The sequence below is a fragment of the Engystomops pustulosus genome, chromosome 2, assembly GCF_040894005.1.
Source record: "Engystomops pustulosus chromosome 2, aEngPut4.maternal, whole genome shotgun sequence".
Taxonomy (NCBI): Eukaryota; Metazoa; Chordata; class Amphibia; order Anura; family Leptodactylidae; genus Engystomops; species Engystomops pustulosus.
Window position 1 is genome coordinate 6,970,109 of NC_092412.1, and position 20,604 is coordinate 6,990,712.

Below are 20,604 nucleotides of genomic sequence, written 5' to 3' on the forward strand. Positions count from 1 at the left end.
TGGAAAATCTTTTGGCCACGGCCTTTATTTACTACCGGACATAAACTTGCAAAACCAACTTAGATAAAACTTTATTCACCAGAAGTGAAAGTCAAAACTTTATTTACAAACATCAGATTCGCCATAAGCCAAACTGAATTCAACTTAGCAGGGAAGATTCCCCGGTACATAAAACAAAGGCCGTGACAAGAAGACAAGAAGTCTTACAATACAATCATAAGGGAGAGAGAGTGGGCGATACGGTCAGACGTCCGGGGCTCAATACTAAAGAAGTCATCCTTAGCCCTAACCCCAGACATGTGACCTGCTTACTAATAGCCAATGAATCCCTGTCACCAAGGAGGAGAAAAAAGGATCCCCCAGTGTCAGCCACCCATTGGCCTTTGACATCAACCAATCAAGTACTTGTTGCCAGCGGGCAGACTTCAGCCCAGGTGGCAACAAAAAGAGCGGGAAAATTCTTCCCGCCAAATTACCTCAAACAGTTCACCACATACATAATCACCCATAATCCCCTGAGGAACCTTCCCTATTGTCTGGTTTCCCCACAGTACATAGAAATACTAGAATAGAATATTCCCCCTGCCAGCCAATAAGCCGGGCCGGCACTATTCAACTTTACAATTCGGGCAAGGTTGATCGGTTGCTAATATTTGTATATAATGCAGTGTGTCACGACCACATCAATCTGTGAAGCCCGTGTCATCGTGTACACACGGCCTGCACACGGTTGTGTATAAATGGCAGTAATCCCTCGTTCTCCACTCCCCTCTTTGATAAATGTACTGTAATAATAAGGATTTTTATCACCGTTATGATACAATAATCGAAACTATTCCCCATGGAGATTCTCCGCATTATCCTGTCCTCTCTCACATTTGCCTTTGGAGGCGACCAGCCTTCTAGAAATCATGTCCATACAGTCGTGGATTGATTATAATTCCTTTGTTTCGGGTTTTCAATCCATTTTTCAGAACATACTCTACACACTGACACGGATAGTAGACATCTTCATAGAGAGGAGAGGTGAGCGCTGCCGGGAATGCTGGGACATTGTACAATAACACAAGGGAGGGGTCTGGGTGATGACTGTGTCATTGTGGGTGTCAGGTTCCTATAAGGTGTCAGGACGTTACTGTCTATTTCTCCATGGAGGAGTGAGAGTATATAGAAGGACACAAGGACCAGTACAAGGACATCATGATGGAGGACCACCAGCCCCTCACATCACCAGGTAAGAGGAGACCTTCTGGATTATAGAGGACATACCTGGTGTGAGCATAGCCTAGACTCATCAGTTATGAATAAACACTGATTGTGAATCAATCTCCTGCGGTTGTGCAAATGGTGTGCAATTGGTTGGACAGACCCTATAAGGAGTGGTTCTGTAGGTGGTGACCACAGATCATTTTTGTTCTTTTTTGGCTGTTGTTTTGATCACTTTTGCATTTTGACATTGCTAGAGGTAGCATGAAGTGGTGTGTAAACCCACATAAGTTGCTGAGGTGTTGTGCAGCTCATCTTGGATGGAACATCAACGCAAACTATGGCAAGGTCAGTCAAGTGTCCAGACCATGGAGAAGATAGCAGGAGACATAGAGGGGACTGTAGGAGGGCTTCAATCTAGAGCCCTGCTAAAGGACCTCCACATGATATCCATGTGTTTGCGCAAACTGTCAGAAACAGACTACATTTCGGTGGTTTGATGGTGTTACAAGGTGTTTACAGTCCAATACCATGAAGGTCATTTGCTAAAGAACACTAAAATTGGCAGATTCAACATCGGCGTCCAATGTGTCTGGATACACTGTGGAGTACAATATGCTGCTTCCAATATTCTCCAGCATGACTGGTTTAGCCTCCATGTGCTAGCCAGAGGTACCGTGACTGCCATTAGGTAGTGGGATCAGATCCTCAGAATCATTGTGAGACTTTGTGCAGGTGCAGTGGGCCTTGGGTTTCTTCTGATGTATGACAGTGCTAGGTGGCTCAGCAGTTCCTGCATGATGAAGGTATTAAAGCTATAGACAGGTCTTCCAATCTCACAAACTTGAATCTATTCCAGCACATCTGGGTCATCATGTATAGTTCCATACACCATCACTATGTTGAACCCTTGACTGTCCGGAAGTTGACTCATGCTTTACTCGAGGTCTGGGAGGAGATCCCTTGTTGGATCACCAGGAGCATCCCTAAGCATCGTAGACAGGCCATTCACCACTCAGACTCATTTCCATATCTTAAGGCAATCCCACTAAAGTTGGATAATCCTGAAATTTGATTTTCCACTTTGATATTTTGGCGGAGAATTAAGATTCAATGTGAAGGATGTAAGATGGTGGCCCTTTACTGCTCAAATATTGTAAGCACACCATAAAAATCACACTATGTAGTGAATTTACAGAGTATTGACAGCCAGGAAGAGGAGAGAAGATGAGAGACTATGCCACACTCCAGGGTTAGTGGACCCCCTGGACCACCGCGGATGATGACGTAAGCCGACACCTGTGACCGGAGTCTAAGTGGCACCCGGTTTTCACCAGAGCCGCCGCAAAGCAGGTTGGACTTGCTGCGGCGTAGTAACACCAGGTCGTTCCACAGGCGTGACTTGTCCACGGTGGCAGCCAAGGCGAGGTACAAAAATGGAAGGCAGGTTCGTGGTCGGGGACAGGCAGGAGGTCAGGACAGGCGGCACAGGATCAACGTCAGAGGCTAAGCAGAAGGTCGGGGCTGGCAGCAGAGGAGTGTAAACGGGAACGGGAATCAATAAACGAGCACAGGGCAACAATACTAGCTTTCTCAAAGGCATTTAGCACAAAGATCCGGCAGGGAATGCTGGGAGAGGTTGGATTTTAATAATTTCCTGGAAATGGCCCGCACCAATCAGCAGTGCGCTGGCTCTTTAAATCTTCGCGAGCCGGTGCGCATGTGCTAGGAGTCGGGGACGCGCGCACACAGCCACGGGAGCAGGAACGGGAACAGGTGAGTGGACCAGAGCACCCGTGACAGACTACTTCACGGGTTTATTATTAGGTGATGCTTTCTGGGAGCTGGGAGGTCTGGTACTGAGTGACTCCAGGCCCCACCTTTCCCTGCAGGAAATGCTGTGCTCAGCACTATTATAAGGTGATGCATCCTAATAGCTGGGAGGTCTGGTACGGAGTTAGTCCAGGCCGCCCCCTGAAGGATATGCTGTGCTCAGCGCTATTATAAGGTGTGGCATCCTTGGAGCTGAGAAGTCTGGTATTGAGTGACTCTAGGCCCCCCTGCAGGACATACTGTGCTCAGCACTGCTTTTAGGTGACGCATCCTGGGAGCTGGGGTGGCTTGGTACTGAGTGACTCCAGGCTGCTTCCTGCAGGACATGCTCTGCTCAGCACTGTTTTAAGGTGATGCATCCTGGGCTGTGGGGGAGTTCTGGTACTCAGTGCCACAATATGAGAAGGATCATGGAGGACAGGAGGCCACAATATGAGAGGGATCATGGAGGACAGGAGGCCACAATATGAGAAGGATCATGTAGGACAGGAGGCCACAATATGAGAGGGATCATGGAGGACAGGAGGCCACAATATAAGAGGGATCATGGAGGACAGGGGGGTCACAATATGAGAGCAATCATGGAGCACAGGGGGAAGCAATATGAGAGGGATCATGGAGGACAGGAGGCCACAATATGAGAGGGATCATGGAGGACAGGGGGTCGAAATATGAGAGGGGTCATGGAGCACAGGAGGCCACAATATGAGAGGGATCATGGAGGACAGGGGGGGGGTCACAATATGAGAGCAATCATGGAGCACAGGAGGCCACAATATGAGAGGGATCATGGAGGACAGGGGGTCAAAATATGAGAGGGGTCATGGAGCACAGGAGGCCACAATATGAGAGGGGTCATGGAGGACAGGGGGAAACAATATGAGAGGGATCATGGAGGACAGGAGACAACAATATGAGAGGGATCATGGAGGACAGGGGGGGGTCACAATATGAGAGCAATCATGGAGGACAGGAGGCCACTATATGAGAGGGATCATGGAGGACAGGAAACAACAATATGAGAGGGATCATGGAAGACAGGGGGGTCACAATATGAGAGCAATCATGGAGGATAGGAGGCCACATAATAAGATTGATCATGGAGGACAGGAGGCCACAATATGAGAGGGATCATGGAAGACAGGGGGGTCACAATATGAGAGGGATCATGGAGGACAGGAGGCCACAATATGAGAGGGATCATGGAGGACAGGAGACAACAATATGAGAGGGATCATGGAGGACAGGGGGGTCACAATATGAGACGGATCATGGAGGACAGGGGGGTCACAATATGAGAGGGATCATGGAGGACAGGGGGGGGTCACAATATGAGAGCAATCATGGAGGACAGGAGGCCACATAATAAGAGGGATCATGGAGGACAGGAGGCCACATAATAAGAGGGATCATGGAGGACAGGATGCCACATAATAAGAGGGATCATGGAGGACAGCAGGCCACAATATGAGAGGGATCATGGAGGACAGGAGGCCACCATACGAGGAGGATGGAGGACAGGAGGCAGCAATAGTTTAGGATAGAGGATAGGAGGCCACCATAGGGAAAGGGTAGGTGGCAGGAGTACAGAAAGCTCAGGCATTATAAGTTTGGGGAGATAAATAAAAGTGGAGAACCAAATGTAAAGGGAAGATAAAATTAAAGAGGGGGCAGTATATGTTCCTGAGTTTCATTAGGGGATATTATATTGTACAATGTTTGGGGGTGAGGCAGGAGGCTAGATAAGAAAAAGGAGATGGACTCTTTGTCCCCTTTTCTCTAGCCCCAAATCTGGGAGGTAAATGATGCATCCTGGGGTCCCGGGAGGTCTGGTACTCAGTGACGCCAGGATGTTATAGGACAGTGGTGGCGAACCTATGGCACTGGTGCCAGAGGCGGCACTCGGAGCCCTCTCTGTGGGCACCCTAGTCCATCACTCCATCATGAAGTTCACTAGACAGGACTCAAAGAATCTTCCTACAGAATCTTCCTACAATGATTGGCAAATTTGCCCTCCTCCTTTCAGCTGCCTTGGTGTCTTTAGGAGGCTGAACAATTTAAAGTTGTCAAAGAACAAGGAAAAATAAATTACTGCTTAAATTGCTGCGCTGGCACTTTGCAGTAAATAAGCTGCTTTTGGTTGAAGTTTGGGCACTCAGGCTCTAAGAGGTTCGCCATCACTGTTATAGGACTTGGAGGCTGTGGAGCAGTCTGTGACCATCCTGGATGATCTCCCCTGCCCATAAAGCACAGCATGGCACGTCATGGTGCTCCGGGTACTGGGGTCCTGCACCGAGGCCTCCAGCAGAGCCCATACAAAGACCCTCAGTGTAGCAGCAATCCCACATTACACACATGCAGCCCTCCACTCTCCTCGCCTCTAGGAGGCCTCTCCCCTTATGTGACATCACACTGCCAGTGTCACATGACTAGTGAGCAGGAGGCCCCACCCCTCCAGTGACATCACACTGCCAGGGTCACATGACTAGTGAGCAGGAGGCCCCACCCCTCTAGTGACATCACACTCCCAGGGTCACATGACTAGTGCATAGTGATCAGGAGGACGTGTGTGAGGAGAGAAGAGGTAAGTGACCGGGAGATACCACACAGTATGGAGGAGGGGGAGTTATTTGTAGTAACCTGGGATCTGTATTACAGGCGTCAGATATATAATGTGTACAGTCTCCGGTGACGAGACGTCTCTTTTCCTTTTTATCTTTGTTCTCAATCGCGTCACGTCTGGTATCTAATATATAACAGGGATTTATGTGGTTTTGAAGAGGAAGGAGGTTTCTGTTGTCATGTCCTCCCCCACCGGCTAGAGATTGTCAGGTCACCCTGGAGCATCTACCTCCCTCTGTATTTCAGATTCTTTGCTGTAGCATCTCGTGCAGCGCGTTATTGGTTAATATTAAAGCTGCTAATTGAGTCCCATACGGGGGTGGCCCTAGTGATGTGTATTTCCCTCCCGGGGCTGGGGCTCCCCGGTCTCCCTCCCGGGGCTGGGGCTCCCCGGGTTTCCCTCCGGGGGCTGGGGCTCCCCGGGTTTCCCTCCGGGGGCTGGGGCTCCCCGGGTTTCCCTCCGGGGGCTGGGGCTCCCCGGGTTTCCCTCCGGGGGCTGGGGCTCCCCGGGTTTCCCTCCGGGAGCTGGGGCTCCCCGGGTTTCCCTCCGGGGGCTGGGCCCCCCCGGTTTCCTCTACCCTTAGTAAATGAGCGGACCATAGTAAATGAGCCCCAATGTATCCCAGGAACGGAAGACTGGTCTGATGGAATTGGCCTTTCTCGAGCTTGGCATATAGGCGATTGGCCCTTAGGCGCCGTACGTAAGACCGGTGGGATTCAAGGTCTAAATAGAACAACAGGATATCATCAAGATAGACCACAATACAGGTATACAGTAGGTCTCTGAAAATGTTGTTAACAAATTCCTGGGAGACTGCTGGCACCTTACAGGGTCCAAAGGGCATAACAATGCACTCAAAATGTCCATCTCGTGTATTGAAGGCTGTCTTCCATACATCGCCTTCACGGATGCTGATGAGGTTATATGCCCCCCGAAGATCCAGCTTGGTGAAAACCTTGGCACCATGTAAACGATCAAGAGGCACACGGAGGTACACGGGTGCGCCTGTGACCCGAGACATGGGTCACAGGGGCCCCCATGACACTGTATTAACATTTTCATGGCAGCTTACACTTCCACAAATGAAGAAAAACAGACGCAAACCAGCCAAACACACGGTAAACATACAAAAACGGACCAAGAACTGTCCAAGAATGCACCATGTGACAGCACCTTATTCTATATAATAGTCTATAAATACCACCATACAGTAGCTTGAATAAAGCATAAACATTCCAGTAAATACTCCATACACTTACTTTTATGTGGTTTGGGGGTTCTGAGGTGCAGGGAGCTGTCACATATACAGAGGGTCCTGCGGTCCGTCTCTAATACATTGTGACTCATCCCCAATTTCCATGCAGTGATTTCTTAGAAATGACTAGAAATTAACCACCCATCGTTTTAGTTTGCGTTCCCCCGTGACCTGGACTAAGATTGGCGGCAAAGCAGACGGCGTTTGCTACTGGCCCTGGCCATGATTGGACCAGGGGCGTCTCCCTGCTTAATCATGGCCATAACTAGAAGGGGTGCGTACATTTGCCGGATTGGCTGTTCAACCACCAAACTGACAAAACACCCAGTTTGCGCAGCCGAATCTGAACTAAAACTACAGGTCCACTTATCTCTACTTAATACATGCCCCTGGAAGTAGTGGATACCTCCGCAGAGTGTCAGTGGAAGCTCCCAGGAAGCCAAGAAGTGGTCCCCAGCCTCACTTGGTGGTAAGTCCGGGTTAGATACATGACCATGGAAGAAGGAGATACTACCAGGCTACATCAGCAGGAGCCCCCACAAGGCCCAGCCGAGCTCTTGGAAGTGGTCCCCAGCCTCACTTGGTGGTAAGTCTCGGTGAGGTACATGACCATGGAAGTAGGAGCTACTTACGAGGGGACGTCAGCGGGAGCATCCACTCAGCCTACCCGGGCAAATGTTACTGCTCCCCGGCCACACTTGGCGCCAAGTCCCGGTGAGGAACAATGCCCATGGAAGTAGGAGCTACTTAATACATATACTATGTCACATGTAACTTCCTGACGCTGACATCAGGATCAGACAGTGGGGGGGGCATACCCCAATATTCCTTGCTCTAGAAACGTGACCAGAGGGTTAACTTAAGTTATTATAGTAAATGTATATTGGGAGATCTTTACTGCTTATGTGATGTGTGATGTAGATAACCCATGGTGTAATGGGTTTTTCTTTTTCTTGTTTCCCTGTCCCCCCCCCCTAACTCTGCATTGAGCCAGAAAGTAGAAGATAAAGCTGCTGCAGAATTAACTCCTTCCTGACCAGACTTCAGCTTGCTAAGTAGAAAAGTCTAATGAGAAATACAATCCGGGTCAGGAAGGAGTTAAGAGGATTAAAACTCCTGCAGCTTCTCCTTATCTGCTGGAGGAGGGAGGGGGAAGCTAATCCAGGTCTGAGAAGAGAGGAGGGAGCAATGTCTACTGTAGAATGGATATATTCCTTTACAGAATCAAAAGACAAAAGAAATTAAATGGTTGGGTCATATTTTCAAATTAGGAATTATTGTGTAGGATATTCTGTATCATAGATCATAAAGTCGGAGGCGTAGAAGTCGGGTGATGAAGGTTATACACTGCAGTTAGGGGCAATAACCAGGGCTCTTCATCTTGGGGTACAACAGGCTACCCTTTCTCATAATCCATGGGAGTCCCATCAATGAGACCCCCACCAATCAGCAAGGTAGCCCCCATCCTCTGGCTGTCTGTTTACACGTCGTGTGCAAGAGCCTTCGATGTACAAAACCCTTTCTCTCTGTCATCTGGAGGTCCGGATTCTGAATTGTAAAGTCCTTATGTTTTGTAAAGGTTTTGTTTCTGTGTCTGCTCCTTGTCGTAAAGAATTGATGATCTTAACCCTTTAGAAAAAGTTATGGCTTTTAGAACTCTGTCTGTGACTTTTGTTTGCTGCTGGTTGAGGGCTTCTTATTTTTTACGAAACGAGTTGTACTTTATTGTTGTCCATTTGGGGAGCCTATAAAAAATGTAATTTTTTTTTCTATTTTCAAAAATGTTAAGCTTATTGTTTTGTCCTCAGACAGGACCATAGTACATTGTGGTGCGCAAAAGCGGATTTTAACATGTTGTACTAGTCCTTATAGGAGCAACAGTGTCAATCTTTTAGCTACTGGATGGCAGTGCACTTGCCAATGGCTGGTACTTGGAAACTGGTTGCAGAAAATTGTATACATGGTCTGGAGGCTGTAAGACATTGTAAAATCAGATGATCACCGGACAGTTACAGATTTTGATTAGATCAAGGTTATGGTGGCACTTATCAATCTCTGTTAGACCGAGTCTGAGTGCATCCACAATAGGTCTCAACACCGAATGAGACCGGAGAAAATTAGAGCAATCTTTTAAATGGGTGTGGGCACAATCAAAAACGGTTTCAGATGTACAGAAATAAAAAAGTTTTTTAATTTATAATGGGTTCTAAAATGTGACAAACATTGAGTACAATTGTAATGAATAGTGTGAACACATCTACGTACAAATCATGTAAAGATCTGAATATAGATATAGGAACTTAGTTCGACCTTATCTGTATGTGTATTTCCTTAATAGGATTCCTTTAGAGCTTTGTAGACAATTTCTAATACTTCTGATACTTAGAGACAATATGACAGTTGGTTTTCTAAAAATAATAGTAATAGTAGTAGTCCTGTACACGGTGGGGAGTCCTATATTTCTATAATGTCCCAATAAAAAGATTCATAGAGATGTAAAAAAATATATAGCTGAAAAATTCATAGAGATGAAAAAATTCATAAAAATAGAAAATTCATAAGAAAATTGCATGCAATAAAAATGAGAATAAAAATAAATAGTTAAAAACAAATATGTCTGAGAGTAAATTGGTATCCAGGAGGTTTTTAGGTTGCACAAAGTGTAGGGCCCTACACTTGTGTAGACTCTTACAGCTATTTGTAAAAATAGGATGTTTAAAATCACTCACAGTTGGTTGGTCATATGCGTCTTTCTCTTTGTTTGAATTGGAAACGTTCAATATTGTGGAGGTTTTGGTAGTCGCTTTTAATACGCGATGGCGTCCTCCACGTGCAGCGGCACTTGTGTGCGTCCTCCGGGAGCGCTTCCACGGGAAACAGGTTCGTACGTTTCACACTCCTCAATCTCCTCCTTTTCACGGTGTGGATTCTGCGACTGTTGGATGCCACGGAGGATGCCGCGCTTGAGAGCATGCAACGTTCCAAACGATAGACTCGAGCCCACCCACGACTCGTAGGTGAAGGTTTTCTTGTATTTCTATCGAGGGTGGTATAATGGATCCAATTGTGAGAATGTTTGGGTTCTGTAAGAGTCCAGTGATTTGTGGATGGTGGCTAGTTACAGATTTTGAAAAGTTTTATAGGTAGCAATAGATATCTAGGTGTCTGTGTGTTGTAGTACAAAGAACCTTCCATGTAACATGATTTAAAAGCCTCCTCGCTTTTTTTCAGGTTTCTTACATGTGTGACAATGGTCTTTTCCATCGCTGACCCACTAAAGATGGACAACGACGGAACCCCGATGGCTGTCAACATATTAGACCTCGCGTTAGAGATAATTTACTTGATAACCGGAGAGGTGAGAGTCTCCCGGGACACGGCTCTTATCTCTAGGAATAACAGCGGGAAATGACTGGAGAGGTGAAGGATTCTTAGGATCTATGTAGTGATCAGTGTCTCCCCATACACAGGATTACACAGTAGTGAAGAAGTCGTCTGGTGAGTGTGTGACCCCCCGTGTGTCAGGAGGATGGACCCAGAGCCCCATCACCGAGCCTCCACCTCATTCACTGATACATGAGCAGAAGATCCTAGAACTTACCTCCAGGATCACTGAGCTGCTGAACGGAGAGGTGAGCGCTGCCGGGAATTCTGGGACATTGTACAATAACACAAGGGAGGGGTCCGGGTGATGACTGTGTCATTGTGGGTGTCAGGTTCCTATAAGGTGTCAGGACATCGCTGTCTATTTCTCCATGGAGGAGTGGGAGTATATAGAAGGACACAAGGACCAGTACAAGGACATCATGATGGAGGACCACCAGCCCCTCACATCACCAGGTAAGAGGAGACCTTCCTGATTATAGAGGACAGAGCAGGTGTGAGGTCACCTCCTCCATCATCTCATCATCACATATAGACAATGTATCAGTCACTGTGTATATTTCCTATAGATGGATCCAGTCAGAGAAATCCCCCAGAGAGATGTCCCTGTGCTGGAGATTCCCGGGATATTACACAGGAACCAGAGAGATGTCCCAGTCCTGAAGATTCCCGAGATATTAAAGAGGATCCAGAGAGATGTCCCAGTCCTGGAGATTCCCGAGATATTACACAGGAACCAGAGAGATGTCCCCGTCCTGGAGATTCCCGGGATATTACACAGGAACCAGAGAGATGTCCCCGTCCTGGAGATTCCCGAGATATTACACAGGAACCAGAGAGATGTCCCAGTCCTGGAGATTCCCGAGATATTAAAGAGGAACCGGAGAGATGTCCCAGTCCTGAAGATTCCCGAGATATCAAAGAGGAACCAGAGAGATGTCCCAGTCCTGAAGATTCCCAAGAATGTCCAGAGGATCCAGAGCAAAATGTCCCACTGGATCATCAGGTAGATGGAGCTGAGATTTCTGTAAATCTTTTATAGGTTGATGTACTGAAGCTACTGACCTTCTCCAGTAGTTGTGGGGTGGAAGTTTTGTCGGATGATGATGTTAGCGGGGGGTAGGTTGTAACGAGTCGTGAAAGGGTACGAGGATGTTTGACCCGGTTTTCTCTTTCTTTATACATTTTTTTTTGTTTCTACGTCAGACATAATAATAATGTCCCTGTACATTCTCATACTTGATGACAAGATAGAAGTTCTCCACTACAGGATAATTTTGTCATTGCAGCATAAAAAACATCCTTAATCAGTTGATTTCTTCTCATTGGTTTCTGATACAAAATCCCTGGAAATTACCACCGGAGTAAATTCTGCAGCCATTTTGCTACTTGTGCCTTGTAATAAATGGTTTTATAACTTTGTTCGGTTTTACGACCTTCACCTGTGATCACTTTGTCTTGTTGTTTGTTTTGGATCTTTACAGGAAATGCATGGAAGTGACTGCGAAATAGCACTGCCCGACATGGATAAAGGTAAGAAGGGCGTGATCTTGAAGGGGTTAGAGGAGTTAGAAGGGGAGGGGTAAGTGGGAGGGGTCATAGGCAGAAGATTGGCCTCCCGCCATGTTCAGGAGCCATTGAAAACTATGGGGCCAAATCATGCGACCCCGTTGCAGCCTTGTGAATGAGGCCTCAAGCTTTATATTGTTCTTTTTGGTTCACCATACTGGGCCATATTCTCACACACACATTTTTATTTTTTACTCATTTATTAAATTAACACTGTTTACATGAAAATTTTTATATGAGATAAAACCACAAAAAAAGAGCATTCAGTTGATTATTGGGAGGTAATTTTTTGTGTTACAGTGGAAGCAATACAGGATAATTATTTTAATCAGCATTGTTAGACGCGGCGATAACGAATGTTTGTAAGTTCGATCTGTCCTACAAAAAGTGGGGTGAGAATCCTATCCCTAACTTTACAGGTGGCACTGATGTATTTAAAAATTCTAGAACTTTTTTGTTGTTGTTTCCTCGTCTAAAGCATGCAAGACCTTTAGCTTCTACAATACGGTTTATCACGTGAATACAAGATGAATTTCTGTTGTTATTGTCATGTGACCATTGATTTTGTAGGGTTTTTTTTTAATTACATAGATTCTTTTTGCTTATTACATAGATTCTCTAACAAAATTATGTTTTTAGGTAATGATGGCATGAGGGGCTTGAATGGACATCCCCTAGAGGCTCCCTGTGGTGAAGTAGAAGATAATCCATTGCAGGCTGCTAACAGAAACCCTACGCAGAAAATTAGAAAAAACTTTTCCTGTTCTGTATGTGGCAAACATTTTACTGCAAAATCCAGTCTTAAAACGCATGAGAGAACTCACGTCAATGCAAGACCGTTCTCCTGTTCCATATGTGGGAAGTCGTTCAGCAGGAAATCGGGTCTCGCTATACATGAGAGAACTCACACAGGGGAAAGGCCATTTCCATGTCCAGAATGTGGATTTTGTTTTAGTCAGAAATCATATCTTCGTCAACATCTCAAAGTTCACACCGGGGAAAGGCCATTTCCATGTTCAGAATGCGGCAAACGGTTTAAGACGAAACATTACCTAGAGGTACATCAGAGATTTCACACCGGAGAGAAACCATTTTCTTGCCCTATATGTTACAGAACTTTTTACGAAAAATCACCCCTTGATCAACATATGAGAAGTCACACGGGCGAGAAGCCATATCCATGTCCTGAGTGTGAAAAACCTTTTGCCTATAAAAAAAATCTTGCGGATCACCTTAGAATTCACACAAAGGAGAAACCCTACGTCTGTTCGGAATGTGGGAAATCTTTTAACCAGTCTTCAGGTCTTTCTAAACATGTGAGAACTCACACAGGGGAGAAGCCATTTTTATGCTCAGAGTGTCCCAAGACTTTTGCCAACGGTTCACATCTTGTTGCGCACATGAGAACTCACACAGGGGAGAAGCCATTTTTGTGCACGCGTTGTGGAAAATCTTTCAAACACAAACATTACCTTATCATACATGAGAGAATTCACACTGGGGAGAAACCATATTTATGTCCTCATTGTCCAAAATCTTTTAACCATAGTTCACCTCTTATTGCACACATGAGAATTCATTCGGGGGAGAAGCCTTTTTCATGCTCGGAATGTGGGAAAAGTTATCGACATAATTCGACACTTGCCAACCATATGAGATCTCACAACTGAGAGACACTCAATTCATGTCCCGTATATGAAAATCCTTTGGCAAGAGATTGGTCTATCGGGGACATGTGAGATGCCACAGAGAGGGGAAATGGTTTCTTGCTGAGCATCAGCAATATCACAGAGAAGCTGATTTTGATTCTTGTAATGTGGGACCAGCGTAATTTCACCGAAGTCACATGAGGGCAAACAAACAAAATAAAAAATGGGGGGAGGAGATGGTTTATTTTTGATGCTGCCGACTGGACTTCTCTCGTCCTGGATGAAGCGGGTCAATGATGCACTTTATAAGTATCTTTTCCTAACGGGAAAAAAAGGCAAAAAAACAATTTCGAGTTGTCTGTGCTGTTTCGGACGGATGGACCAAAAAATGGTAAACTCTTAACTTACGTGAACAGTTTTGTACTATTTGGAGGTTATTTTAAACTCTGTTGATGTTGAGAAAAAGGGACCAGTGGGGGCGGGAGATAATAATAATTATTATTTATATAGCACCTACATATTCCACAGCGCTGCACAGAGTTTGCCAAATTGGTTTCGGTCCACATGGGGCTCACAATCTAAACAACCTACCAGTATGTTTTGGAGTGTGGGAGGAAACCGGAGGACCCAGATTAAACCCCCGCAAACACGGAGAGAACATACAAACTCTTTGTAGATGTTGACCTGGGTGGGACATGAACCCAGGACTCCAGCGCTGCGAGGCAGAAGTGCTAACCACTGAGCCACCATGCTGCCCATTAATATTTAAACATTACTTACAAACAGAAAATTACATTGTATATAAGTAAAACCAATTAATTTTCAGTATGAAGAAATATGAACGCATCAATAACAAAATATAAGACCATGATAATAGGGAGTCAATTGTCTGCTGTCCAATAGTATAAAATATTATGTAAGCAAATAAAAAAACTCCAATAAAAGATTATACAAACAAGTCAGTAGTTGTATAATTTATATCATTTCTTTGAGATTTCATAGCTACAATGATGAGATAATGATTTCGACTAACGCTGGATGTTTTATTACATGATAGTAAAGTTGGAAGCTCTTGTAGTTCAAAACCACTAAAACAGCGTCTCTCAACCTGGGGGTCCAACAACAGATTTACAGGGGTCACTTAAAGGAAATAAACCATCGGATTAAGTGTTGGTAGAAGTCCAGCATGACCGGCTCGATTCTTTATTCAGAACAGATTTTAATGCATAAAGAAACGGCATATTTGCTGCTAAAATGACTTTTAAAAAATTTGTAAATCAGAGGGAGGCGCTCAAGCTGATGTCGCCTGAGCTCCTCTCTGTTTCCCGGGGTTTTTATGAATGGATGTCTTCATATGTAAAACCATTTATGTATGTTATATTACAGCTGACAAAGCTCTAAGTGGGACGTAATAGACGGATTAATATCCCAATATTTGGTAGACAGGATTTGCATACTTTGGCTAGCCACTGGTAATGATGTGGATAAGGTTTTGGAGGCTTCTCTTGTGTTCCGTTAAGCTTTTGATGCCAATCACACTTCTCCAAAAAACATTGTTCTTCCCCGTTCCCTGCCCCTAAACACATTTAATATCAATCATATAGGCCCCCACATAGTATAATGCCCTCTTGCTGTGGCCAACGTCCCTATGGACCTATATAATGCAACTCAACAACATATAATGCCCCCTTTTTAATATTATCCTCCCTTTACTTTTGTTCCCCCACTTTTATTTATCTCCCCATATTTACAATGCCCAAGCTTTCTGTACGCCTGATCCTTCCCCTCTCCTCCTCAAATTGTTGGCTCTTGTCCTCCATCCCCTCTTGAGGTATGTATTCCTCTATATATGATATATCAGCCATGTCTGTAGTGTATGAGGTGATGGAGCAGATACATGAGGAGGCATGGTGACTACATGATCTCCTGTGGTAATAATTCCTCTATATATGATATATCAGCCATGTCTGCAGTGTGTGAGGTGATGGAGCAGATACATGGGGAGACATGGTGACTACATGACCTCCTGTGGTAATAATTCTCCTATATATGATATATCAGCCATGTCTGCAGTGTATGAGGTGACTGGGGCAGATACATGAGGAGACATTGTGACTACATGATCTCCTGTGGTAATAATTCCTCTATATATGATATATCAGCCATGTCTGCAGTGTGTGAGGTGATGGAGCAGATACATGGGGAGACATGGTGACTACATGATCTCCTGTGGTAATAATTCCTCTATATATGATATATCAGCCATGTCTGCAGTGTATGAGGTGACTGGGGCAGATACATGAGGAGACATGGTGACTACATGATCTCCTGAGGTAATAATCCTCCTATATATGATATATCAGCCATGTCTGCAGTGTATGAGGCGACAGGGAGCAGATACATGAGGAGACATGGAGACTACATGATCTCCTGTGGTAATAATTCTCCTATATATGATGTATCAGCCATGTCTGCAGTGTATGAGGTGACTGGGGCAGATACATGAGGAGACATGGTGACTACATGATCTCCTGTGGTAATAATTCTCCTATATATGATATATCAGCCATGTCTGCAGTGTATGAGGTGACTGGGAGCAGATACATGAGGAGACATGGTGACTACATGATCTCCTGTGGTAATAATTCCTCTATATATGATATATCAGCCATGTCTGCAGTGTATGAGGTGACTGGAGCAGATACATGAGGAGACATGGTGACTACATGATCTCCTGTGGTAATAATTCCTCTATATATGATATATCAGCCATGTCTGCAGTGTATGAGGTGACTGGGAGCAGATACATAAGGAGACATGGTGACTACATGATGTCCTGTGGTAATAATTCCTCTATATATGATATATCAGCCATGTCTGCAGTGTATGAGGTGACTGGGAGCAGATACATGAGGAGGCATGGTGAATACATGATGTCCTGTGGTAATAATTCTCCTATATATGATATATCAGCCATGTCTGCAGTGTATGAGGTGACTGGAGCAGATACATGAGGAGACATGGTGAATACATGATGTCCTGTGGTAATAATTCTCCTATATATGATATATCAGCCATGTCTGCAGTGTATGAGGTGACTGGGGCAGATACATGAGGAGACATGGTGACTACATGATCTCCTGTGGTAATAATTCCTCTATATATGATATATCAGCCATGTCAGCAGTGTATGAGGTGACTGGGAGCAGATACATGAGGAGACATGGTGACTACATGATCTCCTGTGGTAATAATTCCTCTATATATGATATATCAGCCATGTCTGCAGTGTATGAGGTGACTGGGAGCAGATACATGAGGAGACATGGTGACTACATGATCTCCTGTGGTAATAATTCTCCTATATATGATATATCAGCCATGTCTGCAGTGTATGGGGTGACTGGGGCAGATACATGAGGAGACATGGTGACTACATGATCTCCTGTGGTAATAATTCTCCTATATATGATATATCAGCCATGTCTGCAGTGTATGAGGTGACTGGGAGCAGATACATGAGGAGACATGGTGACTACATGATCTCCTGTGGTAATAATTCCCCTATATATGATATATCAGCCATGTCTGCAGTGTATGAGGTGACTGGGAGCAGATACATGAGGAGACATGGTGACTACATGATCTCCTGTGGTAATAATTCCTCTATATATGATATATTAGCCATGTCTGCAGTGTATGAGGTGACTGGAGCAGATACATGAGGAGACATGGTGACTACATGATCTCCTGTGGTAATAATTCCTCTATATATGATATATCAGCCATGTCTGCAGTGTATGAGGTGACTGGAGCAGATACATGAGGAGACATGGTGACTACATGATCTCCTGTGGTAATAATTCTCCTATAGATGATATATCAGCCATGTCTGCAGTGTATGAGGTGACTGGGGGCAGATACATGAGGAGACATGGTGACTACATCATCTCCTGTGGTAATATTTCTCCTATATATGATATATGAGCCATGTCTGCAGTGTATGAGGTGATGGAGCAGATACATGGGGAGACATGGTGACTACATGATCTCCTGTGGTAATAATTCTCCTATATATGATATATGAGCCATGTCTGCAGTGTATGAGGTGACTGGGGGCAGATACATGAGGAGACATGGTGACTATATCATCTCCTGTGGTAATATTTCTCCTATATATGATATATGAGCCATGTCTGCAGTGTATGAGGTGATGGAGCAGATACATGAGGAGACATGGTGACTACATGATCTCCTGTGGTAATAATTCTCCTATATATGATATATCAGCCATGTCTGCAGTGTATGAGGTGACTGGGAGCAGATACATGAGGAGACATGGTGACTACATGATCTCCTGTGGTAATAATTCTCCTATATATGATATATCAGCCATGTCTGCAGTGTATGAGGTGACTGGGGCAGATACATGAGGAGACATGGTGACTACATGATCTCCTGTGGTAATAATTCTCCTATATATGATATATCAGCCATGTCTGCAGTGTATGAGGTGCCTGGGGCAGATACATGAGGAGACATGGTGACTACATGATCTCCTGTGGTAATAATTCTCCTATATATGATATATCAGCCATGTCTGCAGTGTATGAGGTGACTGGGGGCAGATACACGAGGAGACATGGTGACTACATGATCTCCTGTGGTAATAATTCTCCGATATATGATATATCAGCCATGTCTGCAGTGTATGAGGTGACTGGAGCAGATACATGAGGAGACATGGTGACTACATGATCTCCTGTGGTAATAATTCCTCTATATATGATATATCAGCCATGTCTGCAGTGTATGAGGTGACTGGGGCAGATACATGAGGAGACATGGTGACTACATGATCTCCTGTGGTAATAATTCCTCTATATATGATATATCAGCCATGTCTGCAGTGTATGAGGTGACTGGGGCAGATACATGAGGAGACATGGTGACTACATGATCTCCTGTGGTAATAATTCCTCTATATATGATATATCAGCCATGTCTGCAGTGTATGAGGTGACTTGGGGCAGATACACGAGGAGACATGGTGACTACATGATCTCCTGTGGTAATAATTCTCCGATATATGATATATCAGCCATGTCTGCAGTGTATGAGGTGACTGGAGCAGATACATGAGGAGACATGGTGACTACATGATCTCCTGTGGTAATAATTCCTCTATATATGATATATCAGCCATGTCTGCAGTGTATGAGGTGTCTGGGAGCAGATACATGGGGAGACATGGTGACTACATGACCTCCTGTGGTAATAATTCTCCTATATATGATATATCAGCCATGTCTGCAGTGTGTGAGGTGACTGGGGGCAGATACATGAGGAGACATGGTGACTACATGACCTCCTGTGGTAATAATTCCTCTATATATGATATATCAGCCATGTCTGCAGTGTATGAGGTGACTGGGAGCAGATACATGAGGAGACATGGTGACTACATGATCTCCTGTGGTAATAATTCCTCTATATATGATATATCAGCCATGTCTGCAGTGTATGAGGTGACTGGAGCAGATACATGAGGAGACATGGTGACTACATGATCTCCTGTGGTAATAATTCTCCTATATATGATATATCAGCCATGTCTGCAGTGTATGAGGTGACTGGAGCAGATACATGAGGAGACATGGTGACTACATGATCTCCTGTGGTAATAATTCCTCTATATATGATATATCAGCCATGTCTGCAGTGTATGAGGTGACTGGAGCAGATACATGAGGAGACATGGTGACTACATGATCTCCTGTGGTAATAATTCCTCTATATATGATATATCAGCCATGTCTGCAGTGTATGAGGTGACTGGGAGCAGATACATGAGGAGACATGGTGACTACATGAGCTCCTGTGGTAATAATTCCTCTATATATGATATATCAGCCATGTCTGCAGTGTATGAGGTGATGGAGCAGATACATGAGGAGACATGGTGACTACATGATCTCCTGTGGTAATAATTCCTCTATATATGATATATCAGCCATGTCTGCAGTGTATGAGGTGACTGGGAGCAGATACATGAGGAGACATGGTGACTACATGATCTCCTGTGGTAATAATTCTCCTATATATGATATATCAGTCATGTCTGCAGTGTATGAGGTGACTGGGGCAGATACATGAGGAGACATGGTGACTACATGATCTCCTGTGGTAATAATTCTCCTATATATGATATATCAGCCATGTCTGCAGTGTATGAGGTGACTGGGGCAGATACATGAGGAGACATGGTGACTACATGATCTCCTGTGGTAATAATTCTCCTATATATGATATATCAGCCATGTCTGCAGTGTATGAGGTGATGGAGCAGATACATGAGGAGACATGGTGACTACATGATCTCCTGTGGTAATAATTCTCCTATAGATGATATATCAGCCATGTCTGCAGTGTATGAGGTGACTGGGGCAGATACATGAGGAGACATGGTGACTACATGATCTCCTGTGGTAATAATTCCTCTATATATGATATATCAGCCATGTCTGCAGTGTATGAGGTGACTGGGAGCAGATACATGAGGAGACAGGGTGACTACATGATCTCTTGTGGTAATAATTCCTCTATATATGATATATCAGCCATGTCTGCAGTGTATGAGGTGACTGGGGCAGATACATGAGGAGACATGGTGACTACATGATCTCCTGTGGTAATAATTCTCCTATATATGATATATCAGCCATGTCTGCAGTGTATGAGGTGACTGGAGCAGATACATGAGGAGACATGGTGACTACATGATATCCTGTGGTAATAATTCTCCTATATATGATATATCAGCCATGTCTGCAGTGTATGAGGTGACTGGGAGCAGATACATGACACATGGAGACTACATGATGTCCTGTGGTAATAATTCCTCTATATATGATATATCAGCCATGTCTGCAGTGAATGAGGTGACTGGAGCAGATACATGAGGAGACATGGTGACTACATGATGTCCTGTGGTAATAATTCCTCTATATATGATATAGCAGCCATGTCTGTAGTGTATGAGGTGACTGGAGCAGATACATGAGGAGACATGGTGACTACATCAT

At 44.6% G+C, this 20,604-nt stretch overlaps 3 protein-coding genes across 5 annotated transcripts in view; all 3 read left to right on the forward strand.

Moving 5' to 3' along the window:
- Positions 1-20,604, forward strand: part of LOC140119779 (uncharacterized) — a 654,457-nt gene that overhangs the window by 70,191 nt on the left and 563,662 nt on the right. The window lies entirely within an intron of this gene.
- Positions 5,552-14,477, forward strand: LOC140119821 (uncharacterized). Of its 3 annotated transcripts, none has more exons than XM_072139227.1 (6): positions 5,552-5,623; positions 10,149-10,275; positions 10,388-10,549; positions 10,634-11,307; positions 11,786-11,834; positions 12,510-14,477. In XM_072139227.1, exons 4-6 carry the CDS (start codon positions 10,840-10,842, stop codon positions 13,538-13,540), a joined length of 1,548 nt encoding a protein of 515 aa, XP_071995328.1. In that variant the 5' UTR covers positions 5,552-5,623; positions 10,149-10,275; positions 10,388-10,549; positions 10,634-10,839; the 3' UTR covers positions 13,541-14,477. The 3 variants fall into 3 exon arrangements, with proteins under 3 accessions (XP_071995328.1, XP_071995330.1, XP_071995329.1); XM_072139229.1 differs by lacking the exon at positions 5,552-5,623 and adding an exon at positions 6,408-6,429; XM_072139228.1 differs by lacking the exon at positions 5,552-5,623 and adding an exon at positions 7,999-8,165.
- Positions 10,589-20,604, forward strand: part of LOC140119822 (uncharacterized) — a 661,039-nt gene continuing 651,023 nt past the window's right edge. The window contains exon 1 of the mRNA XM_072139231.1: positions 10,589-10,626. The gene's annotated coding sequence lies outside the window, so the exon portion shown is untranslated. The remainder of the gene's footprint in view (positions 10,627-20,604) is intronic.